Source organism: Branchiostoma belcheri, unplaced genomic scaffold, assembly GCF_001625305.1.
Source record: "Branchiostoma belcheri isolate BF01 breed outbred unplaced genomic scaffold, Haploidv18h27 scaffold10, whole genome shotgun sequence".
In the NCBI taxonomy this organism is placed as follows: domain Eukaryota; kingdom Metazoa; phylum Chordata; class Leptocardii; order Amphioxiformes; family Branchiostomatidae; genus Branchiostoma; species Branchiostoma belcheri.
In genome coordinates, this window is record NW_017802380.1 from 1,056,355 (window position 1) to 1,082,108 (window position 25,754).

The 25,754-nt window shown below is 42.5% G+C and overlaps 5 protein-coding genes across 6 annotated transcripts in view; 2 read left to right on the forward strand and 3 right to left on the reverse strand.

Moving 5' to 3' along the window:
* LOC109468818 (serine/threonine-protein kinase Nek4-like) overlaps positions 1-1,998 on the reverse strand; it is a 19,024-nt gene extending 17,026 nt beyond the window's left edge. Inside the window, exon 1 of the mRNA XM_019767161.1 lies at positions 1,523-1,998. Within this exon, the coding sequence (XP_019622720.1) occupies positions 1,523-1,615 (93 nt within the window). The 5' untranslated portion in view covers positions 1,616-1,998. The remainder of the gene's footprint in view (positions 1-1,522) is intronic.
* A 679-nt stretch (positions 1,999-2,677) lies between these two features.
* LOC109469673 (selenocysteine-specific elongation factor-like) lies at positions 2,678-7,224 on the reverse strand. Its single transcript, XM_019768223.1, has 6 exons — positions 6,883-7,224; positions 6,289-6,413; positions 5,658-5,792; positions 4,979-5,197; positions 4,370-4,525; positions 2,678-3,968 (listed from the first exon to the last, which is right to left on the reverse strand). Exons 1-6 carry the CDS (start codon positions 7,157-7,159, stop codon positions 3,147-3,149), a joined length of 1,734 nt encoding a protein of 577 aa, XP_019623782.1. The 5' UTR covers positions 7,160-7,224; the 3' UTR covers positions 2,678-3,146.
* A 310-nt stretch (positions 7,225-7,534) lies between these two features.
* Positions 7,535-14,589, forward strand: LOC109469567 (ruvB-like 1). The gene is made up of 13 exons (XM_019768104.1): positions 7,535-7,785; positions 8,423-8,509; positions 8,904-9,036; positions 9,485-9,568; positions 9,829-9,896; positions 10,439-10,528; positions 10,857-10,901; positions 11,445-11,549; positions 11,913-11,976; positions 12,312-12,510; positions 12,909-13,011; positions 13,322-13,413; positions 13,953-14,589. The coding sequence occupies exons 1-13, from the start codon at positions 7,645-7,647 to the stop codon at positions 14,110-14,112; spliced, it is 1,371 nt and encodes a 456-aa protein (XP_019623663.1). The 5' UTR covers positions 7,535-7,644; the 3' UTR covers positions 14,113-14,589.
* Positions 14,590-16,708: 2,119 nt separating this feature from the next.
* On the reverse strand, positions 16,709-19,763 carry LOC109468829 (mucin-21-like). Its single transcript, XM_019767171.1, has 4 exons — positions 18,813-19,763; positions 18,509-18,599; positions 16,810-18,230; positions 16,709-16,723 (listed from the first exon to the last, which is right to left on the reverse strand). The coding sequence occupies exons 1-4, from the start codon at positions 19,758-19,760 to the stop codon at positions 16,709-16,711; spliced, it is 2,475 nt and encodes an 824-aa protein (XP_019622730.1). The 5' UTR covers positions 19,761-19,763.
* Positions 19,764-21,793: 2,030 nt separating this feature from the next.
* LOC109469653 lies at positions 21,794-25,498 on the forward strand. Of its 2 annotated transcripts, XM_019768199.1 has the most exons (3): positions 21,794-22,648; positions 24,711-24,765; positions 25,024-25,498. In XM_019768199.1, the coding sequence occupies exons 1-3, from the start codon at positions 22,281-22,283 to the stop codon at positions 25,183-25,185; spliced, it is 585 nt and encodes a 194-aa protein (XP_019623758.1). In that variant the 5' UTR covers positions 21,794-22,280; the 3' UTR covers positions 25,186-25,498. The 2 variants fall into 2 exon arrangements, with proteins under 2 accessions (XP_019623758.1, XP_019623750.1); XM_019768191.1 differs by lacking the exon at positions 24,711-24,765 and having other exon boundaries at positions 24,969-25,498.
* Positions 25,499-25,754: the final 256 nt, after the last annotated feature.

Here is a 25,754-nt window from a genome sequence, read left to right on the forward strand (position 1 = left end):
CCGACACTGGTATATAGAAGAATACGTGGGGACATGATCATGACCTACAAATACATCCATGGGAAGCTGGACACAGAGGGTTGCCTACCAAAAATGCAAGAAAAAACAAGAACAAGAGGGAACAGCTTACGACTAAACAAAAGATCAGTGAACAACAACAAAAGACTGTTTTTCTACAGCAACAGGGTAGTAACATGGTGGAACAGTCTACCGGAAGAGGTGGTGTCAGCCCCAAGTGTGAACAGTTTTAAAAATAGACTGGACAAACACATGAGAAGTCATCCAGTGGTGTACAACCCCCGGGCATTGGACAACCCCCACAAGATGACCATGTCTACGCAGTAAACTACAAGGAGCGGCTCAAAGTGGAAGAGAACTTCCTACCGAGACGAAAGATCTACTCTACTCTAAAATACAGTCACGGACTTGTGACAGTATCCTACACTTGCGTAATGTGCGTATACCTTATTATAGCTGTTTGTGAAAGGATAACAATATTTTCTTTTTTATCTGTATAAAATTTGATTGCACGATACTGGATGAATTCAGTTCTAGCATTTTCTAACTTGCAATGCTTATTAGAAGTATATTAAGTTAATATACTTATTCATGGTAGTCCTATGTACTATTACTATTAGTGTTCAAAATTCTTAAGTCAACACATCTGTATACTTAGTTTGACATGGTGCCAGTGATTGTGTGTTCGTGTATAACGGTTTGTGTCATGGTGAAAGGAACACAATAACCAACGTCTGTAACGTTTGCGAAGCCTACTAATACGATTGGGCAAGCTTCCAAGGTACTGGCAAACTATTAACAGAATATATCAGTAGCTTTTATCTTGCAAATGATTAATAGCTTTTAACAGTATTTTGAGATACTTAAACTAAACTAAACTAAACTAGAAGGACGTGTAGAGTCCCAATTTTACAGGTCATTTAAGTCTTAAGGTGTTATGCATTACTAAGTGTAACGTTAACAATTGCAACAATTTTGTTGTACCTTAGATCTGGAATTCACACAATAGGAACAGTGGCATGCCTGAACATTTGGTGACAAAAATTACAAGAAAGCGTGCAATCTGTGTCATAAGATGCCTCAAGGAGTTGGCGTCTAGGGCGTTACCATGACAACTAATTGCTTCTTTCTGTAACACCTTGAGTACTTTGTGTAATTCTATATTCAAGATTACGACGAGCCTCAAGTGCACGGTGTTGAGAAACTGGCATGAAGGTTTTTCAAATCTAAACTCCTCTAGTTACAAATAAGGGCTATGAAGTTGATAAATAAGCAATCCAAATCTTAAATATTTGGCCACCTGCTACAAACATTTTTCGTTGCATACTTCTGATTGCAGGACATGCACTTGGAACAGACACCTGGTGTAGTCTTCTGCACTTTCAGTCGTTCACGAAAGATTATGCAATGCAGTAACACGGTAGAAGCTTCAGTACGACAAAAACAACAGAGTGGCGACAGGAAAGTTTTCTATAAAGTGCTGTTTTGCTATCTTTTTGCTCACCTGTTTTCTGTCTTTCTGGTGTCGAGACAGCCATACCTCTCCGTAGCTCCCCTTCCCCACAACTTGAACTTTCTGGTATTCTTCCAGCCCCATTGCGGCACCAAATCGTCACGTCTGCGATCAACAGTCCCTTTTCAACATCTAGGAATTCGGATGACTGTGACTAAATCATATTTTTGTGACATAAAAGACAAAGGAATGTATGAATCATCGGGGGAAACCCGGAGTTCGGACGCTGGAAGCTTCCTCGATACCCGGTGTTTACATGCGGCTTGGAGGTAAACTGAGAACTATCCGATTACAACTGGCAGTCTGGCGACGACCCTCGGGCTCCTAGACCTTCTGGCTTCGTTTGTAGAACTGTGACGGGCAAGAAACGCGCTGTGCAACGTCCACACTATGGGAGGAAAGTTGTAGTTGCTAATCGTAAAACTTGAATGTTTCCGCACAGAAATGTAACATGGTGGACGCGCGCACGGCAACATGGGTAGTATCTACAGCGCCTCCTAGCAGTAATTGTAGGAATTACAGAAGACAGGTGTTACTACAAAATTTCCTAGTAAAAGACATGTTTTGAAGAGTCTTTGTTTCAAACTTTGTGAAAAAGGGTAACTAAGCTAAAGCAGTCACTATCTTCTGAATATAGACAATGAACAGTTTTAATGAAGATTGTAATATTGCAGGGCATTTCCTCGTTTCATAACTGGGCGTGGGAGTATTGTTTTGGGTGACTGAGCTGTGGGTTTGTGTATCTGTCCAGATAAATTTATGTATCTCGAGAAAATCTATTGCTCATTGCGAAAAAGGAATAAAAGAACTTGAACAAGAAACATTGAATGTAGATCAAGACAATGTAATGTAATGCAGACTTGGTGTACAAGATCTCATCATAAGAACAGAACCATAACTCTAAAATAAAGTAACTTCTAGATTTCCAAATTTTCTTCCGACTTCCTTATGGGTTATGCCAAGGAATTTAACTTCCTTTCTACACTAATAAAGTTGCCATCATTTATCACATATTCCTGGTCTTCACAGAAATTTGTCTTTTGCAAAAGAATTGTACAAAAGAAATTTAGTCAACTTGATTAGGCACATTATACTTATAAATTGTCATTGCACCAGTTCTTTACAATCAAATGCTACTTTGGCTCCTTTGACAATAGCAAAACACCACCAGGGTGTCTTTTAATCAGTAGATTCATAACTAAATCGAGTCCATATTTTCTGTGCTCTCACAAATTGTTATATCAATGTATTGTATTAATCACACTTACCAGAGGCTGTGTTATACAATCTGTTGTTCAGTTGTTCAATCAGGTGGGCCATTCAAAGCATAATTTACTCAGACCACCATAGACTAGTACTCTGTTATTACCCTGTACATTGCTATACATGTACTGTGAAAGCTGACACTGGGTCCAGGTGGAAAACAGTTCAACTACTGACCTTTCGTTCTGAATTGCTGATCAAAAGTTTCATTTCAGGGAAAGGGATGTTTTTAAATACAGGTATTCAAAAACAAATCATATTTACTCATCATGGATGTCATTTTTACAATATCAAATATGCAGAAAAAAAATTGTAAGCTTAAGAACTTAAATCTTTAAGCATGTGCGTTATGTTACGTTTGAATCATCTTCTTCTTGGTATCAAAGATGTACTTCTTGAACTGAAGAGAGACCTGGATCCCACCCTGTCCTTTCTCAGGAACTTGTGCTGCTGCAGCTTCCTCCTCGTCAGCCTTCTTCCCTTTCTTCTTCTTCCCTGCAGCAGAGAGCTGCTGAACTGTGCCGGGCTGAAGACCCTGTGGAATCCGTATCTTAAACTTCCCGCTCTGCCCAAACCCCCCCTCGATCACCCCCTCCTCTCCCGTAGACAGCTTCACCTTCAAACCCACAAACAGCTGAATGTTCGTCTCCTTCTTGAAGAGCGATCTCCCGATCACCGTGTACTCGTCTGTCATCCTTTCTACCATTCCCTCCTTCGACTTGTTCTTGAAGACCTTCAGCTTTGGCAGGACTGTCTCGCCGTAGTTCTTGTCCACCAGGGGCTCGAGGAGTTGACCGTGGAAGGCTAACCTACACGTGTTGGCGTGGATGTCCGTGTCGAGGCGGGAACCGATGACAAGACACCTCTGGGGACAGATCACGGGTTTTTCAAACTCCAGAAGAGCCCACTGTTGGCTGGGGACTGTTTGCGCTGCCTCTGTGTCTGCTGTGCCGTTCTCCTTGCCTTTACCTGCCCCTTCCTGGCCGTAGAGTTCGTCCTGATACATGTACTCCCTTGTGAAGTCAAAGTGGGGATCCTCAGAGCTTTCTTCCACGCCGTCTTGGGAGGGTGATCCGAAGAACTGCACCCTCGCCATGACAGTCTCGTGCCCCATGGTGATGTGGAACTTGGCCTTCGTCTGGCACGCTCCCTTGAAGAACCGGATCTTCCTCACCTTGAATATAAGATTTAAATTTAAAATTCATTTATATATTCTGGAGTTATTGCTTCAATTTTTTTGTTTATGTTTGTACTTCAGTTAAACCTCTGTACCTCTGTTAACTTATTTTTTAACATACCATTTCTAATTAACATTATTTACCAATTACTTTTGTTATTTATTGCTACTATTTGATTTGTTATCATTATCATATTGATCGTTTTTTTCAATTACTTATTGTTATTTATTATTACCATTTGATTTGTTACCATTAGTACAGTTGTCAATTAATTTAGTCGGGGGAAGATCACGGACAAGCCATTACGGCTTCTTATCTTTCCCCTGCATATCTTATTTTACTGTAATATGTTCTTTTTATTGTTCTCTCTGATTAGATGCAAATAAACAAACAAAACCTTCAGGACGGCGGCGTGGATGACGGCGAGGGTGCCCGGGGTGCACACCAGACCCCGCTCCAGCAGCTTGGGGTCAAACTGGGTCACGCAGACGCCCACCCTGTCCCCCTGCATGGCCGAGTTCACCGGCTGCTTAAACATCTGCATGGACTTCACCTGGAATAAATGAATGAATGAATGAATGACTGGTTTATTAAAAAAAAGTACATTGCAGCAGCATGCAAAATACCTGGTTGCCCAGTTGCCCCAGGCAACCAAATTTTACTTGGGGCAAGCTATTTTTGAACCTAGGTAGCCCAGTGTGCCCCCCCCCAAAAAAATCATGCCCACTTGGCTTGCACCACTGGAGCGGACGAGCTAACAAGGCTGACACTCAGGCTAATTGCAGCTATTAAGTACTATGTACAATAGGACACAACAACAACAATACACATGATGCCTTTAAAAAAAGAAACATTGTAAAACATCATTAAAAAAACCTTTTGTAAATCACAGATTGTCCTACACCTTAGTTGACTTAAAGCTGTACCATGTAACACCAGGATGATACAAAAAAGTCAATCCTCCTGACACTCTATTACAAAACAAGTTCAATCAGCCCTAACCCACCTTCTTCACTTCCTTGACATTGGCCACCTCTACGTTGTCGTTGATTGCGACGGTGCCGCTGAGAACCGTTCCCGTCATGACCGTTCCCTGTCCCCGGATGGAGAAACAGTGGTCCACTGCGAAGATGAACGGCCCGCTGGCATCACGACTGGGCAGGTACGTGTGCTTCTTTAGGAGGTCCATCAACTCCTGCAGGCCAACAGCTTCTGTGTCAGGAGCCTGCAAAGGGATTAAATGATCATGACAAGTGAGAAAACTTTTTTTTCCTGGCTACTGAAGATGTTGATTTCCCACAAACACTGAAACAGGCATGTAGTTGTTAATTTCAGGGCTTTTTAGAATGACCATAATAAATAATTTGCTGATACATATTACTAAGTTTCATGCATATCAAACTGTAAACAATCTACTGTCCAATTCCAAGCTCTAGAGTCTAAAGGATAGGTAAAGAAGGTTGACACAGAAGCATACATGTAATTGATACGTGTGTACGTATCTGAGTAAAGAGACTCTTTTCACACAACCGAGTCTTTTGGTCAGCCGACATTACGGTGACCTTCTGTCACCTTCCTCAGGGCAGTTCTGACTGGTTCACATTGTCTCTTTACTCAGTGACTTACCAACCTGATGAAACTATTCACATCTGTGTATCTATTAGTATAACAACATGCCAGCCTACCTCCGGTCCCCCTGGCTTGGCTGCCACAGCAATGATGGGGGCATCAGCAAACCTGGTTGACTTGAGTGTAGCGGCCATCTTCCTCTTCATCTTGTCTACCATTTGGTCTCTCTTGGCTTCAGGCAGGAGGTCCACCTGAGATACGGAAGTGAAAACATTGAACTTTTATCTCTTGCCCATCAATTGCACACTATTAGTATTACTATAGATAGATGGCAACCAGTGGTCAACCCTAAAAGTTCCATATTTGTGACCCTGTTGACTTGCACATATTAGTAGCGACCAATGGTTACCTGTAACCTAGACACACGTTTGTAGTGTATTCCCAAACCTCTAAACTTGACCTGTAAACCCATAGTAACACTAGTACCTTGTGGCAGAGTAAGTCACAATAGATACTCCTAGATTTTGGCTCATACGACAGCAATTGAAAGGGCCTAGCTTCATTATGTAACATAGCTGTTAGACCCCCACATCCCTAGCCTAGTCTGTTGTAAGAGCCAGCTCAGAGTCTAACTGAGGAGTGTCTGCAGTAAAATTTCCATGGGGGCATGTTGGCCCTGGAGCCAAGGAGCTAGCTGGTATACTGGCCCTGGCAACAGTCTGGCAGCCAGGCTACAAATGTCTCCACCTTGTTGAGCACAACCAGCATCTTCTGACAGGCGATCTCTCCGATGACCAGACACTCCGCCGTCTGGGTCTGCATGCCCTTCGTCACATCCACAATCAGCAGCATCAGGTCAATGATCTGGGCACCTGGGGAATCATAAGCACTGTTTGTTAAACATTAGGGATATTGTGATAAGTTTGGGTTCTTAAGGACTAAATTATAATGTACTTTAAGGTAGAAATGAAGATGCCAAGCTGGTCATAATTTGTATTGCATGTTAGCCTGGGTACCATCTGATTTGTCTCAGGCTTGCCATTACAAATCGAATGGCACTGATCGATAAGATAAAATGGCGCAAAAATGAGTCTGAGCAAGAATAGTAGAAATCAACTGTTGACTGTATATTATAACATGACATGACCAATCTCTTTATCAAATTATTTAATAGGTTACTTCAGACTGGAAATTAATCATATATTTGTATCCTTCTATCTATATTACAAGGGGGCAACTAATCTTCCACATAATAAGCATGAGCTGCATGGGCAGTGGATACCAGCTAGCATACTGAAGGGAAGGGAGTGCACTTCTGTCAACTATCACCTAATCACTCACCACCAATGATGGTCTTAATGAGGGAGGCGTGTCCCGGACAGTCCACCAGTGTGAACTGCAACTTCTCATACTTCGGATCCGCTTCCTTGATGTGACCTGGCACGTCCACAGAGAACGACGAGAAGCCAAGATCCAGCGTTATCCCCCTCTCCTTGCTCTGCGGGTGCTTGTCGAAGGCTGCCGTGGAGGCGACGGTGCTCAGCGCCTTGCAGAGGGACGTCTTCCCGCTGTCGATGTGCCCCAACACACCCACGTTGAAGTTCAGGACGGCAGCCATCGTGTGAGAAGTGCGGTCAAAGGTCAAACACAAACAAATGCACGTGTAACTTTGAAAATATGTCGATAGAAAACAGTACGTTAACTGTTAAGAAACCAGAATCAGTTTTGAATAATAGGAGATAGATTTCACCTGTGCACACGAGAAATTCACAGATTTTGAGATAAACAAACTTTACACTTCCAAGTTTTCCATCCCCCCACAGTGGAGTGGACTCGCTGAGTGACGTCACATGCTGGGTAAACCAAAAATAACATTTTTGATGTGAATTTGACTGTGTTATAGGCCACATATGATCAATATAGGATCTAGAACATATCAAGAACATTCTTAGTTATCAAAATCACCGATGTTTGCAGGATTTTGGTGTCAAATATCTCTTTAAAGTTGGGTGGCATCCCATGCTGCACTGCGGGCATCACAGCCCATCACAAAAGGCGGTCTTGTCGAATTTCAGCGTCGCGAATTTTTAGTGGAGGTGAAAAATGAAGATAGAAGAAGTGAAAAGCACGACCAAGACCCAGCGGATAGCCTCGCACAGCCATGTGAAGGGCCTGGGGCTGGACGAGAACGGTTTCGCGCTGCAGGCGGCGGCGGGGATGGTCGGGCAGGAGCTGGCGAGAGAGGTGAGAAGGGAGGGGGGAATCTTCTGGAAAATCGTCCGCCATGTGCGATTCTCGGCGTCATGACGACGGCGATAAGTTTAGTCGTTTGGCGTGTGTTCCAAATTTGTTTCTGTGTAATTGGCCTCCCGCTGTCTAGAGGAACGTTCATGTTGTACCAATAGTAACTAAACTGGCAAGATTTCGGATATAGTTGAAAACCAAGTCTGGGACAAGTTCTGACCGGTCCTGAGCAAAACACCCAGGGGGGAGGGGGGCATACTGTAAAATCATTATTTGCGGTAGAAGGGGAAAAAATGCAGTGTTTTAAGATATTCTGCAGTACAGAAGTAATACTTAATTTGGAATTTGGAGATGCCTTTTTGGCACAGCACTGTCACAGTGTAATTTCACAGAATAGATTATTCTTATGATATGCCAGAATAATCATAAATGAATGTGGGCATTAAAGAGAAAAAGAAGATATGAAGATATATGTAACAGTTAAGATAACACTGTAAACAATAAGAACTTAAAGCTTTTGAATGTGACCCTTTGTTAGTAAGGACTTAGGTCCATTAGTTGATAACATATCCTTTTTACGCACTTACCTTTTATGATAAAATTATAATAAACACTCATTGTCTTTATTCAATCCCAGGCATCGGGTGTTGTGGTGGAAATGATCAGGTCCAAGAAGATGTCAGGAAGAGCAGTGCTGCTGGCTGGACCACCGGGGACTGGGAAGGTCAGCATCAGCATCATTTTATAGCACAGCACCATAACATAACAGTGGGAGACTTTGTGTTAGAATGGCCCTACTTTCACTCTCTAAGGAAATGATACTTTTGCTTAGTTTATGCAAAAATGTTAAACCATTTCCTAGTACTATTGCAGGGTGGAACTTGCTGTCACCAAGTCCAATAGGGGCATTACTAGTATCACTAGATAGCTTTAAACAATGTTTAGAGTTAGATGTTCAACTTAAGGTTGGGTGTAACAAGTCGTTCAGTGAAATGTAGCCAGCTGCCGCCACGCCACATGCCTGCAAAGCTGGTGTGTTACGCCAAAGGGCGGTTATACTGGCTATACAGTCACAGATACCCATACAAATTTATTGAACAACAATTTCCTTTTCCCAGACTGCCCTTGCCTTGGCCATCGCCCAGGAGTTGGGCAGTAAGGTGCCCTTCTGTCCCATGGTGGGGAGTGAAGTCTACTCTTCAGAGATCAAGAAGACAGAAGTACTCATGGAAAACTTCAGACGAGCCATTGGTGAGACATAAATGCTGCCCAGCCCAACAATGAAATATAGATGTGCAACTAAAACTAGCTGCTGCCAAGCCGCTTGCCTGTGAAGCTTGTGTGTTATGTCAAAGGGCTGTTATAGCGATTAACAGATATCATACAGAACACAGTTATTTGAACAAGACTGTCTTAGCAGGGAATTTGTTTCCTTGTTTGGGGCATTGTTACGGATGTCAAAAATGCAATGTAAAGAACTGTCATCTTTTTCTTACTATCTATGTATGAACGGTGACCAATAATACCAGAAGCACTCCTAACCCACGTCTTGACCAAGTTAACTTTATCATGTTTGTACCATGGTGATTTTGAAATGTACAAAAGATATTACTACAAGTATCTTTTGTAATCCTATAACTTAGCCGGTGCAAAGGTTACAAGTTGATACAGGTTTTGACATCTCTGTTTATTTCTTTAGGTCTAAGGATCAAGGAGACAAAGGAAGTGTATGAAGGAGAAGTGACGGAACTGACACCATGTGAGACTGAGAACCCCATGGGAGGTCTGTCAGAAAACTTTGTTCTTTTGTTGTGTGTCCTAAGATTTGCTCATTGTTTGGCAAAGGCTGGTGTTGAACAGTCAAAAATTTGTGTTGGAAATCACCATCCAAACTTATTTCAGAAAATCATCTGATAGTATAGTAGCTACTTGGCATCATTCCATTTTAAGTTGAGCCTCAGAAGGGCTGCACTCATTAATATGTGCATTACTGAAAAATAATGTCAGGTTTCTATTGAAGCTTTTAATTCTACTTCATTTCAGGATATGGGAAGACCGTGAGTCATGTGATTATAGGACTGAAGACAGCAAAGGGCACAAAGCAGCTTAAGGTACGAGATTAGATGATTAATTCTTTAAGATATGTTGACACTTGTAAAGCTACATCTGTTTCTTGCTACATGTATTCTAGTTTTTCGGTTTGAGGAACCTCTCACTGCTTACCCCAGTCTTGCACTGATGCACTGCTGGATAGAAACGGGAGGGAAATAAAAACACCTTTGCCCCAGTGCACACTGATGCTGTAGTGTGTGCTAAGTGGCAAAAGGAGGACACCCAACCATTCCTTTTAACCTTTAGCCATTCTTCAACTTCTGCCCCTATGTCCTTCTGTTCTCCCTTCTTGCCTTCCACCTGTGTCATTGTCCTCCATCTAAAGAATAAGGTGTTGATGAAGGTTAGACATCCAGACAGAACAGTACATAATGCAAAATAAATCCAGTTACTGGATAAATTCTCTGCCAGACTTTCAGATAACATCTGCTATCTTTCATTAGTGACCGTGACATTCTTAGTCACAGAATTGTTAGGTATTACTTTTTGTGCCATATGAGTTCGAGGGTTAGTCACAGATTTATACCCCCTTTTTTCCCAGTTGGACCCGTCCATCTATGAGACCCTACAGAAAGAGAAGGTGGAAGTTGGGGATGTCATCTACATAGAAGCCAACAGTGGTGCAGTCAAGGTATGTTATTTTTTTCCTTTAAAGATTTTGTCCAGAAAGTGCAGATATTGCATTGCAGATGGAGGGAAATTTCCTGTGTACTAAACTTGTTATTGCTTGTTCAGTCGTGTGCTTTACAGTATTGTAGTCCTCAAGAGATCTCTTAGAATTGTTAGTCACTTGTATTTGTTGTATACATGTAGTTCTGCATTTGTTTGATGGGTGGCGTTATTATGATCATATGACACACATCAATTAGTTAGGCAAAAGTTGCTCATCATGATTTGTTTTATGTCTAACTCAATGTTTAGTTGATAACCATTGGCTAACTTTTTCTTGTCTTTGACAGAGACAAGGTCGATCAGACACCTATGCAACAGAGTTTGATCTTGAGGTGAGATCTTTCAAAATACATCAACTTTTAAGTGTACCTTACATTACAAATACACATTGCTCCTCTTTATGCTTACCCCAATGTGGTAATCACTGTTCCACTATTGAATAGAACCAAGAGGGAGAGGAAGTTACATGTCAGCAGCTCAGGCCCACATTTTTATGTGTGGCCTCATGATTGACATGTAAACAACTTTTGTTGCTACTTTCAGCTTGCGCAAAGTCAAATCTTAAATTTCCCAAAAGTGAAGTTAATGTTAAAGATCAGCATCATTTAAAAGCTGTTGCTGTTATAAATTGCTTGAAAATGGCATGCACAACTGTAACTACTAGGATATTAACCTTGTGTCTAGTGTATCAGATTCTGTTTAATTCTTTGTGCTGTTGTGCTGTTATGACTAGCCTGATAGCCTAAGGACATTCATTCTATATAATACTTACAAGTGATACTAAACTAAATTCCTCTTTTCCTAGTCTATTACTTTTGTTTGATGGTGAGAATTTTGTAGATGTTTGTGATCGGAAGTTCCTTTCTTGTCTGTAGGCAGAAGAATATGTGCCCCTGCCAAAAGGTGATGTACACAAGAAGAAGGAGGTGATCCAAGATGTCACCTTACATGACCTGGATATAGCCAATGCTAGGCCACAGGTAAAGCAGTACTAGTCACTATCATTGTTATAGTCGCATGCAAAATTCTTCAACCCCTCTTGTATTTTGGGGAATTTTGCCAAAATAAGGAACATTACAACTGTAGAACATTCCTAACTCATGTAAGTGATTAACAGATAGTTAATTAAAATTTAATATCAGAGAAACAAGTCAATATTATTACATTGTTTATCCAAAATGGCAACTTTAACACAAAAAGCAGGTGGCAAAATTATTCTCTATTGTATTGTCAACACAGTACTACTTTTCTATAAGCATGGAAAAGATCCAACTTTCATAAGTCAAGTTGATATTTAGTGATGTATTCCTACTACTTATCCATGGCCTTTTTTACTGTTACAGGGAGGACAGGACATCATGTCCATGATGAGTCAACTCACCAAGCCCAAGAAGACAGAAATCACTGGTAAGTATTTGACAGTTCTACAGCAGGCAGTCCTTTTAGGGAGGAGTCTTAACTGCTCTTTCTGTCAATGGTAAAGAATGCTGATATTCTAAAGCACCCCCAAAAAGTGTTGACGGTGTCTAGGTAGTCCTTATACAGAGGTGGCCACAGGTTTGATTGTATATCAATGTCCAGGTGGTCCTTATGTAGAGGTGGTCACTAGTACAGGTTTGGCTGTATATCAATGGCCAGGTGGTCCTAATCTAGAGGTGGTCACTAATGCATGTTTGTCTATGTATCAATAGCCAGGTGGTCTCTAGTACAGGTTTGACTGAATTGTTCAATCCTTTTTCCAGACAAGTTGAGAAAAGAGATCAACAAGGTTGTGAACAAGTACATTGACCAGGGGATCGCCGAGCTTGTTCCTGGGGTGCTGTTCATTGACGAGGTTCACATGTTGGACATCGAGTGCTTCACGTACCTGCACCGGGCGCTCGAGTCCACCATCGCTCCCATCGTCATCTTCGCTACCAACAGGGGGAAGTGTACCATCAAGTGAGTTTGTGTGATAGAGTTGTTGAATACACATTAGATTTTGTGTTGAATTTAGGGTAAGTAATAAAAGGTAATGGCATTAAGTGGCTGAGTGGCAAAGCTAGCACACTTGTGATCAAGAGGTTACGGGTTCGATCCCTTGCATTCTTGACTAGATGTTGTGTCCTTAGGACAGGCACTTTTGTCAACTCTCCTCACTCCACCCTGGTGTAAAACGAGTTCCTTACTCTGGATGGGGAGTTAAGAGGCAGTGGAAGGAGAGGGATGGGCTCCCATGTCCTGTTCTTGTGTTGTCGTTTTTCCGTACTCTCTGCCATACGGTATTTTTGTCAAGGATTGATCCTAGTATATGTGTAGATGTCGAGCTACAATGTATAAACATCTTGTTGTTGTTCCAGGGGTACGGAGGACATTGTATCCCCCCATGGCATTCCCCTTGATCTGCTGGACAGGGTGATGATTATCAGGACACTCCCATATTCACCTGAGGAGATGGTCCAGGTAATGCCTTTTATTTTTGTTCTTAGAACTATGTCATAGTCCCTCATGAAACTGAATATAAAAAGTCATCTAACAAATGTAGGAACAGTGCATGACAAGTTTTGTATTTCAGCTTTGACCCCTTAAGCAGCTTTATCTACATTTCTTCTAATGAATTTAGATTCTTTTGTAACTGCCTGTGAAAGTTATCTGAAACAGAATCATGGACATTCAAATGCTTACATTTAATCACAAAGGTACACTGATGCTATGTGTCCTTGTCGGTTGAAGTCCAAAAGGAAAAGACATTGTTTCTTATCGTGTCTCCCAGATCCTGCAGGTCCGTGCGCAGGTAGAGAACATCCAGTGTCAGCCTGATGCCCTGAAGATGCTGGGAGAGCAGGGGGTCAACGCAACCCTCAGGTGGGGACATAGTTAACCTGTACAGCTTAGGCCATGCCAACTTACTTTATTGGTTCTTATATTCGTATAAGAAAAGGTCAGAGGAAGAAGTTGGATTGAAGGATTGCGACCTGCTGTGTGCCATACTAGACAGAGATGTCTGGAGTGACATCAGAAGTGGCACCTCGTATGAGGATGAAAGTGAACTGAACTCATATTTTCCTGCATCTATTAGCAGTGTGTCCAATGTGAGCCAGTCATAATTGCCCTGAGGAAGATGACAGGTGGTCACCAAACGTCGGCTGAATAAAACACTTGGTTGCATAAAAGGAGTCTCTTTATTCACAAACTTACCAACCAGTTTCTGTCCTTTTTCACCTGCTTATCTCACTAGGGTAAATTTTTCAGACAAAAAGTATGCTTGTCTCCCATTCTTCACAATGACCCTACTGATCTTGAGAAGGGGTACAGTTCTTGAGTCACCTTCAATGAAGTCCTATAAGGATGGTTTACCGGTTATGCAAAACAAACAAAGACTTACCCCAGTTCCTCTCCCACAGGTATGCCGTCCAGTTGCTGACTCCTGCCAGCCTCATGGCAAAGATCAACGGCAGGGAGGAGATCAACAGGGAAGACGTGGAGGAGATAAGTCAGCTCTTCTTTGACGCCAAGACGTCTGCTAAGGTCCTCCAGGAACAGGAGGATAAGTACATGAAGTAGTGGGGGGGATGGAGACGTGTCTGTTGTGGAGTTTTGCATCTTGTGTTGTCCGTTAGTATATTTTGTATTCCGTACGTTTAGTGATAGAATGATGTAAAATTGAAAGTTTGATATCTTTTGTATTTTCTGTATAATGTTTGAGCACAGATAAAGTTGAAATACTTCATAACTCTTTTTTTTGAGTCAGTATAGCGAAAAGGTGAAGTCCATCCTCTCATAACTGCAAAACTATCAAAGAAATGCATTTGTGAACCCGTAGCAAGCAACTCCAAAAGCCGTATAAATTTTGTTGGTCATTGTAACCAGCATTGTGCAAAATATTCCAGTGAAGATATTATTTTGAACTTGTTCTTCTTTGAAGGTAGATGCCAGTCTCTTTCACAAAATAAGAGCAGCCGACAAATTTATTATCAAAAGGTGCACTACCGTAATATGGCAACCTAACTTTGAAAGTAAGGAAAGTTACTAGAAAAAAAAGACAAGGATTGCAAGCAATGATATTGATAAAATATGGTTTGTTCTGGATTCCTTTTTGAAATAGAAGTCACCTGGACTTGAAAGCCTTAACTATGGCTTGGCTGATGAATGTAAAGGATACATTCCAAAGATTGATGTGGATTTGGGTGAATGTTGTAAATACAAAATGTGAACTCATTTCATCTGTGTCTGTCTATTAACTGTTTTCTGTGTTTGTCTTGTGTGTTCATGTCACCTGGACTGGAAATTTACTGGTAGTATGCTGTTTATGATAGTACATGTAATACAGAGATCTTTCAGTATGCTAGGTTGTTGTGCAACAATAAGTAGTAACAACACAATGCAAGAACGGCCTGAATTGAATTGTTTTCTGCACATAAAGGACAGGGAAGGATGATGAAAAGGTTGCCATTTTATTGACTACAATGACTGCTTCTTGTACAGGAAGGTGTATGGCTTGCTAAAAAGTATTCATCTTTGAATAAGGTGGAAAACAGTACATTCTCGACATACATTTACTGATGATAAAAGTAACTTTAATTTTCAGTCCAGTCGTTTCAGATACACATTTTTGTTTCTGGATTGCATCTTTTTTTACTTCGCCTAGCCAGGTAGAATGATTACTACCGGTATATGTACAGTCATGTAGCTAGTGAGCCTGTCAAATCAGTCTTGTCAAATCTTACAAATATAGAATTCTGTACATTACAAAAGTAGTCATTTGCATAGCCTGCTGAACAAGGTGATGTATACTTATGTCTAGTAGAAATCTATTAGTATTTACCTAAAGGAATACGCTAACCCTATGGTTGTGAACGCATACATGTTTCTGTACAAAGCCTATACATACATACATACATGAATACATACATACAATCATATACAGAGATGTACATATGAATTTACATGTACCATGATACTTACTGTTGCAGTTCTTCAAACAAACACAACAGTTTATGGCACTGGTATGATATACTACATACATGTATACCATGTCCTATCTACATTTCCAGTGTATGTACTTAGTAGATATTATATTAGCCATTTTAGTGATCTTCATTGACCTTTTACTAGTACATTTGTATCTATGGCGGATTGTACATCTCAAGAGGAAATAATACCTCCCACAGTTCAGGTTTTCTGTATCTCAAGTCAACTCGAATTGCTGATAACTTAACTCCCTGTTCTACCTCACTTTGCCCCGCAAACGGATATCCCCTAGTTTGCATCGCCACAATGTAACCTCTGTCGTCAATATCAGGTGATCCTGAGGATCCTTTCCCAAAGATAGTAGAGTAAACTATTCGGTCATGGCTCTCGAGCAGACAAGACTCCTCATCCATTAATGTGATGTCAAGGTGAGCTAAATGTGACGTTGCATTATCAGGGTCCAATATAGGACAACTAGGGTCTATGTACTTGGAATCGTCCCATTGTGGATACCCCATTATGTGTAAATTCTTTGAGTTTCCCATGGGTCGGACCAGATGGCCAAGTCCTGGTGGCAAATGTTGGAACTGATTGACTGGATCTTCAAGTTCCAGAAGGCAATAGTCTAAACTCTTAGTAGGAGAGGTAAACTTGACACGCTTAATGTGAAATCTTTGTCTACTCTTAGGGTTTGGGTAGTCAAAGTCTACATAAGCATTGCCTGGGCCATGTCGATAATACAGCTTTGCGATGTAAGCCACATGTCGACAAGTAATGACGTAAGGAGCAGATTTAGACCCAAGCATAAAGCAATTTCCGTGAAATCTGTACACATGATTAACATCATTAATCCTTACTACAGCTCCGATTGAGTCCGAAATCGGCAAAATCTTCTTGAGAAAGCTGATCTTGATTGCCTTGTTCTGCTTTACACTCACAAGCCGTCTGAAAATGAATACAGCAGAGAATTCCATCATTAGCTAATTTGTATTTCTGTGTGATGCAAGTCAAAATTATCTTAATGTGAATAATTTTATCCATATGTACATGTAATTCAAAGAGTACTTACTGTAGTGGAGCAGCATTGGTTGCAGCAGTGCTGCCACTGTTCTGTAGAGAGCCCTCAGTGCTGCCACTGTTGTTCTGCTGACGACCCTCAGTGTTGGCACTGCTGTTCTGCAGTGGACCCTCAGTGCTGGCACTGCTGTTTTGCAGAGAACTCTCAGTGCTGGCACTGCTGTTCTGCTGAGGACCTTCAGTGCTTGCACCGCTGTTCTGCAGAGGACCCACGGTGCTGGCACCACTATTCTGCTGAGAACCCTCAGTGCTGGCACTGCTGTTTTGCAGAGAACTCTCAGTGTTGGCACTGCTGTTCTGCAGTGGACCTTCAGTGCTGGCACTGCTGTTTTGCAGAGAACTCTCAGTGCTGGCACTGCTGTTCTGCAGAGGACCCACGGTGCTGGCACCACTATTCTGCAGAGGACCTTCAGTGCTGGCACTGCTGTTCTGCAGAGGACCTTCAGTGCTGGCACTGCTGTTCTGCAGAGGACCTTCAGTGCTGGCACTGCTGTTCTGCAGTGGACCCAAGGTGCTGGCACCACTATTCTGCTGAGAACCCTCAGTGCTGGCACTGCTGTTTTGCAGAGAACTCTCAGTGTTGGCACTGCTGTTCTGCAGAGGACCCACGGTGCTGGCACCACTGTTGTTCTGCTGACGACCCTCAGTGTTGGCACTGCTGTTCTGCTGAGGACCTTCAGTGTTGGCACTGCTGTTCTGCAGAGGACCCACGGTGCTGGCACTGCTGTTCTGCTGAGGACCTTCAGTGCTGACACTGCTGTTTTGCAGAGAACTCTCAGTGCTGGCACTGTTGTTCTGCAAAGGACCCTCGGTGCTGGCACTGTTGTTCTGCAAAGGACCCTTGGTGCTGGCACTGCTGTTCTGCAGTGGACCCTCAGTGCTGGCACTGTTGTTCTGCAAAGGACCCTCGGTGCTGGCACTGCTCTTCTGCAGAGGACCTTCAGTGTTGGCACTGTTGTTCTGCAAAGGACCCTTGGTGCTGGCACTGCTGTTCTGCAGTGGACCCTCAGTGCTGGCACTGTTGTTCTGCAGTGGACCCTCAGTGTTGGCACTGTTGTTCTGCTGAGGACCCTCGGTGCTGTCACTGCTGTTCTGCAGTGGACCCTCGGTGCTGGCACTGCTGTTCTGCTGAGGACCTTCAGTGCTGGCACTGCTGTTCTGCAGAGGACCCACGGTGCTGGCACCACTATTCTGCTGAGAACCCTCAGTGCTGGCACTGCTGTTCTGCAGTGGACCCTCAGTGCTGGCACTGCTGTTCTGCTGAGGACCTTCAGTGCTGGCACTGCAGTTCTGCTGAGGACCCTTGGTGCTGGCACTGCTGTTCTGCAGAGGACCCTCAGTGCTGGCACTGCTGTTCTGCTGATGACCCTCAGTGCTGGAACTGCTGTTCTGCTGATGACCCTCAGTGCTGGCACTGCTGTTCTGCTGATGACCCTCAGTGCTGGCACTGCTGTTCTGCTGACGACCCTCGGTGTTGGCACTGCTGTTCTGCTGACGACCCTCGGTGTTGGCACTGCTGTTCTGCAAAGGACCCTTGGTTCTGGCACTGCTGCTCTGCAGTGGACCCTCGGTGCTGGTACAGCTGATCTGCTGGGGGCCCTCGGTGCTGACACTGCTGTTCCGCAGTTGGCATGCTATGCAGAAAAGCAGGAAATATAGTAACTACTCAATACATGTACTTCATTATTTCAGTTTTATGGCTACTGAGCCTATCTTTTATGGCATAGCAAGATCCAGGAAGATTTCCATCTCTTTGATATCCATCTCAGTCATCATAGTGCTTCAGTATGGTGACAATAATACAGCTTATTCATCTGCTTGTGGCATCATGTAGTGTAATGGTCAGAACAGCAGGCTCAGAACCAAGAGGTCCTTGTTTGACCCCCCCCCCTCAAAAATTTTTTTGATTTACCTGCTTCTGTTGCTGGTGCAGAAACGGACTCGTACATACAATCCTCATCGAGTGAAGTGATTCCATCAATGTCAGCCAAAAATTGTGGGGTCTGGAATATAAAAGAAAATAGTGAAATAGTCTGCCTATCCTTCTTAAGTCTTATAGATATTCATTGCAATATTAGAAAGAATGGGGAAAGGCCAGAAAATGTATGAGATTTTTTATTCAATTCAATTTTTAATGATTTATGATTTATATTGCCAATATCAAAAGGGCATAAGCCCTCAAGTGAAACAAACACATGTCAATAGTTCGACTTTACCTCATCATGAGTGACAGCAGTGGCTCCAGACTTTGACACAGGTGCAGATGAAGTTGCAGCTGCAGTTGTAGAATTTGCAGGCTCAGTCAAGTGGCCGCTTTGCTTGTTTGTGAGCTGTGTATCTTGACTGTCTTGTGGTTGAGTAGATAATAATGCATCATTGTATGGTGTTCTGGATGTACATGTAAGAAGCTCAGATGGTATAGACTCTTCAGCCTGGGCTTGCAGAGGTTTGGTTTCAGCCTGGCCCTTAGTTTCATCTAAAGAAAGGGATGCCAATTTTGAAGTCAAGAGGGAAATTGACCCTTTACTAGTCGTACTCTGTACATGTTTGGGATTCAAGTCTGTTTCAGCTGGTGGGGGCTTTGTATCCACAGTGTTCCGCTGGGTAGTCCTGTCAGCTTTGGTTGTGTCTCTGTTGACTATTTTGTAAAATGGAAAATTGTTCTGGATATCTGGGCCACTCTCCACAAGCTTTACTGCCTTAGGAATTATTAGCTTAAGATTTTCAAACACTTGGGTGAGGTCCACATCACTACTGCTGCCCTCTTGGAATGTGATGTTAATGATGTTGTTTACTTCAGTTGACAACTGTGATATCTGATTAACCTCCTTCTGTACATTGCCCATGGTAGCTTTAAGTGCACGATAGGCTGATGAACTGTTCACAGTCTCAATGTTTGATCCTTCTGTACATGTGTCAATGTTAGCTATAGGCTGTGGTTCCTTTTCTTGTGGGCCACTGCTCTCCCTCTCTTCCCGGGCACCCCCCATGGTGTTGCCTGATGGTCCACTTACACCTGTGCTGATGCCAGTGTTGTCAGTATGTTGTCCCATGGACTGAATGCCAGAATCTGTCCATGACCCCTGACTTGGTAGGTTGACCATACTTCCACCATCCACTGTCTCTCCAGTGATCGTGGTGTGCCTTGGTTTTTGATGATTCATTGTGTCCCTATAGAAAGAACATTGCAGTAGAAAATGATAAATTTTGATTCAATAGTTTGAATTACACTTGTGCGACATTGTAATTTAATAGTTAATACTATCATGTTTACTTTACTTTACTGTATAAATGTGCTATAATCTACAGGCTATTACACAGTATGTTCCTGCTCACATCCAGTTATGTTTTTTTGTTCTCTTCTATACTTGCTTGTATACACTGCATAAACTAGACAGTAATGGAAAATATGATAGTTCACAAATGATATTTGTCAAATTAAATATCAATCAATCTGTTCCAAACATACCTTAACAGATGTACACATGTATGCAAGCACATCATACAGGATGAAAATGGCCTAGGTTTTAATGCACATTCAATCATTTCCTTGCAATAAGACTTCTAACAAAATAGAGAAAATCTGACAATATTCTGGATGTACATGACCATTGAAGTTCATGGGTGTTGAGTAAATAATTTCTATTTTTCTGTCAGCCTTGTAAGTTGAACTGATACAATTGAATCGGTATGTGTGTTGGGGGGGGGGGGCAAATATACCCTCAGGTGAATTTCTGACCCGATTCCCAGCAGTTAGATTTCTATTAAGAAGAGATTTCCCAGCTACGGAGTTATTGTCTTAGGGCATAACCCAGTTAACTTAAAACTTACCCTGAAGGAACTGGCGGTAACTGGTTTCAATATATTGATAGACTCACCTGTACCGACACAAAGTCCAACCTAGAGAAGTCTTACTGGTCGATACAGTTTACTGAACTGGTACAGCTATTAGGTGATCTAATAAGGATCAAAATTCACCCTACTATACCTGCTTGGGGCCCTGGAACAACTAGATTTGAAATCTTCACTGCTGGATGATGCAAAGTAGGAAAACACTGCACGAGGGTAATGGTGTCCCGTTGTGTTCTTGTTTTGCTCACTGCGCGTGCGCATCTAATCAGGTGATCAGTGACCTATCATGACCTTTGCAAAGCAAATATGGCCACAAATTGTCAAGACAATGGTAAAAAAGTGAGTCAAATAAGTAATTAGATTTGTATGCCATTTTGTGTTCAGTTTGTTCAATTATAATAAAAAAAAAGCATATGGAATGGAACATCCACCCACGAAACCGTGCCTCGTACAGCTCGAAAGGGATGACGGTTAATCTAGGTCAAGGTTCATCGAGTGTTTAAACTTTCTTCCGGGTTTGCTTTGTTCGTCAATGTTTGTCTGTTTGTCATGAAAGAGTTAATGAGTTTTGTGGACAGGTGAAGCGGATAGACAAATAGGGAACGCATACGCAGACACACAACATGTGTAACTGAGAAATAGAGGAATTCAATGTACGTGTGTATAAATTACGTTAAGCAAAGACCTCATTTCGATGATTAATTTAATGGGAAAATACTATATAGTACTGTTATCATAGTCACTGTGGTAAATTTCATAGTCTAGTAGCATTGTTAGTTCAGTAAAATACACTGTAATCATTCGACATCATGCAAATCAGGGGCGCCTCAGTGGCATAAAACTAATAGACAAGAAAATGCTGCAATAGCCTTCGTTTGTTGTGTTATTTTGGTAGAGAAGATCTTCAACTGGTATAATTTATGCAAATGAAGACCTTATTTGCATGATCATATATAATATGCCATAAAGGTTAACATTTAATAATATAATCTTTCACTGAAGGTATGAGGTTCTGGAACTCCAAAAAAAATGAAGCAGGCAAGAAATTCAATTGTCTTTTAGTTTGGCTGTTGATTTTACTTGTTCCTACCAATTGTTCTCCCTAAGAATTGACTGATACATATTTTAGGTACATGCACAAAACCTTCAAATGCTTTACAGAGGCCCACTAACCCAGACATCATGGGGTCTAGCCAAACAAATTGTACCCCTGTCACCTCGTTGGGACAGGATCATCTCACATTTAAGAACTGTGGGGGTTTTATCAACATACATACCACATACAATCACTGTTAGAACTTGTACTGCTTCGTGTCTAACCCATCACATAAAACTACAAAGTTATGTTCTGCTTCATCTATGGTAATGCAGACCTTCAAAGAAGTGAGGACAAGTAAATTGGTTCCATGTGGCCCCACTTGGAATCTCCCAGTGACAGGCCACCCCAATCGCCCTGGCAGTAGTGAAGTCCCTGGAAGGCTGTCTGGCTGGGACATTCATACCAAGTAGTCTCAGTGTGTAGAGAGTGCTATGTGGGCCTCTTCCACTTGGCCTCTTTAACTCTAAGCAGTTTATCGAATCCCTATAGTATAGAGACTCAACAAGTTGCACAGACTGTGCCTGGCTAGACCAGGATTTCTGATATGGACTCAGGAGCCAACCTGGCAGTGCGGTCTGTATAAACACTGCGCTCAGGACTTTTCTGTCTGCACCTCCGGCGGGCAGCTGCCATCTATCAACTAGAGGAGGGACCCTGACCAGGTCTCAAGTTGGTCGTCTTTTCCCTGCATTTTGAGTTCTGATTTCTGGAGGGCCGTTCAGCTGCAGTGAAGATGGCCTTTACCTTGGTGCTGTGTGTACTTTTGTTTCTCCGTGCCTGTTTGGCACAGTCTGAACCTCCCTCCAGCTCCAGACCCTGCAATGCTAGCCTGGACTGGGGCCATGCAGAGTGTGCCATCGACCAGAGCTGCATCTACACACTGTATCCACCGAGGATTGAACTCGACAACTCTCCGGCGAACTACAAACTTCTGGCAGCCGACCGGGAGCTGAAGACGCTGCAGAGGATGATCAGCGAGCTGAAGGTCACCTTGATCCAGTCAGGTGTGCTGGACTTTCAGCTGTTCCCCCTCATTCGCAGCACTGAAATCGACGTGAAGGTCGCCAGGAAGTCAATGTCGGACGCTATCGGTGGTAACAGGTCAGTCAATCATTCTTTTATTGCTGGAATTATTTTCTCTCGCACAACAATCCTAGAAACAATTGGCACCAGATGAAACTTCCATGTAAAAGTGTAATGTACAGCATTGTCAAAGCTTATGCCACCACCAAGTGTTGCCAGACTGCCTGAATTTTACTGTCAAGCATTGCCAAGATCCCTCCCATGCAGACCCTTAAAACATAATATAGAACTGTCTACCTGGTCCTACATCTCAGGTTGCATAATATGTATGTCAATTGAAATGATACTGGTTTTTATTTCCAGTTGTTTTATGTTAAAGATATGGAAAAATACTGAGGTGTGATTTGATCCTTCTTTGCACTTCAGGGTTCCACATCATCAGTAATTTGCATTAGTTCAAGAATACCACAGACTTTATATCTGTGGTGTAATGTAATTTGACTACCCAGGAAATGGCTTTTTGCTAGCTGTATATCATCAAGCCTTTTCTGGACTGTTAACTTCAACAAATATCGCTGTTGTATATCAAATTCAAAAGTTCAAGTTTGTTAAGAAAAGATAGCATTTGTTAAGTCATTTCTGTCCAGCTGTCTCGTTTCCACTACTGTAATAACTTCTAGGGTTAGGTGACCTTTTGCTAAAGTTTTAGCTCAATTTCACTCAACAAAGTAGCTAGAATTACTCCTGGAAGTCATTTTGTGTATTGACATAACTTTGGTAATGTCCAACAAAGTGGAGTTACACTTAAAAATCCTTTTGTGTATTGACATACTACTACTACTGTTATAATGTTAAACATAGTAGAATTACACTTGAAAGTCATTTTCTGTATTGACATAACACACAGTGGTAAATGTTTAACCAAACCATTTACATCAATGCATTAGTACTGGACAATATGGTCTATATGTGTCATCAAGCATGGATGATAAGTTGAGGGTCATGACACGTTGTCTCCGATTACATGAGGCAGGAATGCTGCATTTGGTGTAGCCTGGGTGCCAGCCCCTACCGCGAAGGAGAAGGAGTGATAGGCCCGATTGGCACCCTGGCTCTTAAATGGGGGCCTGCATGGGGGGTCCCGACAACGCTCTACACTGAATTCGGAAACCTCTTGATTATGCTTTACAATAAATTCCAAGTGGCTACAACGCTTTACGTGGAATTAAAACGGCGATTACGCTCTGCGGAAAAGGGCATGCGGGCCCCCTTAAATTATCTCTTCGCTACCGCTGGCATGAAAGATAAAGGGTTTGGGTAGATACTGTAGCGGATATTAGGGCTATCTATCGCTTATGTACACCAGTTTTTGGCACCCAGGCTACACTTGGTTAGCCTGGGTGTCATTCGATTTGTAACGGCTACCCTGAAAAAATCGGTAGCCATTACAAATCGGATGGCACCCAGGCTAACACTTGGTGGTGTCCTGGTGTGTTTGTGTTGGCTGGATGTGCAGGCTGACTCCTCACTGCATCTCACCTAGTTAGGCAATCCATCAAACCTGCCAGGACATAGGAGAACTAGTATATCATGTCACCTGCACTGCACATGTTCCCTGGCAGGAGCAATCTACTCTTCTTTTTACCTACCTAGCCAGGCCTGTACCTAGCCTGTGAAACCCAAGCTCTTGTCCGGCTCACTAACTAGGGAGCCGTGAAAAGTGAGGTTCAGTCAGGCAAGCCTATACCTAGCCTGGGTGCCAGACCCACAACGCAATAGGCTCAAAGTTATCCTGTGTGCACACAGAATAACTTTGAGCCTAGTGTGCGTTTCTTTTCTTTTGGATACAGATCCTGAGGATTAGGAAGCAGGGAGAAGGATAAGCTTGCTATTCTCCAAGATGCTTAAATCACTGGACCACTTCTAAACCCAATTCTTTTTGCCCCTGCCTTGCACCATTTGCAGGAATCTGGAGTACACGTCAGACCGTGCAGCCAGGACAGTTGAAGAGACGGCGGAGATAGACTTAGTCCATTGTTCTGTCAACAGTGCCATTCAGCTGACCATGTATTACTGGTTGACTGCAATACTGTACATTTGTAATGTTGGTTAACTTGAACCCAAACCATCATAATTGCAGGAATCTGGAGTACACCTCAGACCGCGCAGCCAGGACGGTTGAGGAGACGGCGGAGATGCTATCTTGTCATGCTTGGCTCCAAATTTATATTGGTTTATACAGGGTTAGGCAGCAGGGAGATGGTTAAACTCAATATGCTTTTTGCCCCTGAACCTGGCTGGGCAACTTCTTGTTTAAGGCAAAAGACCACTTGTTCGTTTAGAGTGATATATTTGAAGGTGGCTTTAATCTCATCAGTTTTGCCCCTGCCTTTTGCAGGAATCTGGAGTACACCTCAGACCGTGCAGCCAGGACAGTTGAGGAGACGGCGGAGATAGAGTTTCAGGAGATGCAGGGGATGGTGGAGGACCTGCTCATCTGGTGCAACGTCTGTCCCAAGGACGAGAACAAGGACAGGGTGGACGACGAACTCGGCACACTTATCTACGCAGAACCCTCGCAATGGGTCACCAGTGTGCTGGACTCTCTCTTATAGGCCATAGGGGGTTGTTGAACTTGAGTGATGAACACTATTGGTGCTACATGTACATGTACACATGTATCTACATTTGCATGTACATGGTAAGTTTTATAGATCCTGGTCACATTTGTATGTTTCTAATGTCATAGGATTTTGAAGCAGGCAGAACCAACAGCCAGGAGTCAAAGTCAGTCTTTTTGGTAACATATTAGGCATTTCGTCAGTCTTACAAGACCATGAAAGGTCTCCATCTACACCAGGTAATAACTGATATTTGAATGATATATGCAGTGCCCCCACATCCCTTACCTGGGTTAAGGGACCAAGGTACAAGGTTGTCCTCAGTTTGTTGTCATCAAATGGTTGTATGAGGAATGCAACTGGGCCCTTACCTGGTATACTAGTGTTATGATGTTGCGATCAGCTATGTTCTGATAGTTGTGGTTACGAGCATCATAGAATTGTAGTATATTACTTCAAGTTATTAAGTTTTTGTGGCTGTTATTTGGTAAAACTACTCACATTTTAGGCTAAAGATTATGTGCTGGAAGAACAGGGTTGTTTTTGTTTACTATTTCGTATTA

Excerpts from the sequence above, each read along its gene's own strand:
- LOC109469673 (XM_019768223.1), bottom strand. The coding sequence starts at position 7,159 with ATGGCTGCCGTCCTGAACTTCAACGTGGGTGTGTTGGGGCACATCGAC. Across the intron at positions 6,414-6,882 it reads CATTAAGACCATCATTGGTG|GTGCCCAGATCATTGACCTG; the intron begins GTGAGTGATTAG and ends ATGATTCCCCAG. Across the intron at positions 3,969-4,369 it reads TCCACGCCGCCGTCCTGAAG|GTGAGGAAGATCCGGTTCTT; the intron begins GTTTTGTTTGTT and ends CTTATATTCAAG.
- LOC109469567 (XM_019768104.1), top strand. The coding sequence starts at position 7,645 with ATGAAGATAGAAGAAGTGAAAAGCACGACCAAGACCCAGCGGATAGCC. Across the intron at positions 9,569-9,828 it reads GACTGAGAACCCCATGGGAG|GATATGGGAAGACCGTGAGT; the intron begins GTCTGTCAGAAA and ends ACTTCATTTCAG. Across the intron at positions 13,414-13,952 it reads GGGGTCAACGCAACCCTCAG|GTATGCCGTCCAGTTGCTGA; the intron begins GTGGGGACATAG and ends CCTCTCCCACAG.
- LOC109468829 (XM_019767171.1), bottom strand. The coding sequence starts at position 19,760 with ATGAATCATCAAAAACCAAGGCACACCACGATCACTGGAGAGACAGTG. Across the intron at positions 18,600-18,812 it reads CTGCTGTCACTCATGATGAG|ACCCCACAATTTTTGGCTGA; the intron begins GTAAAGTCGAAC and ends TTTATATTCCAG. Across the intron at positions 18,231-18,508 it reads TGCACCAGCAACAGAAGCAG|CATGCCAACTGCGGAACAGC; the intron begins GTAAATCAAAAA and ends TTTTCTGCATAG.
- LOC109469653 (XM_019768199.1), top strand. The coding sequence starts at position 22,281 with ATGGCCTTTACCTTGGTGCTGTGTGTACTTTTGTTTCTCCGTGCCTGT. Across the intron at positions 22,649-24,710 it reads GACGCTATCGGTGGTAACAG|GAATCTGGAGTACACCTCAG; the intron begins GTCAGTCAATCA and ends TCATAATTGCAG. Across the intron at positions 24,766-25,023 it reads CGGTTGAGGAGACGGCGGAG|ATAGAGTTTCAGGAGATGCA; the intron begins ATGCTATCTTGT and ends GAGACGGCGGAG.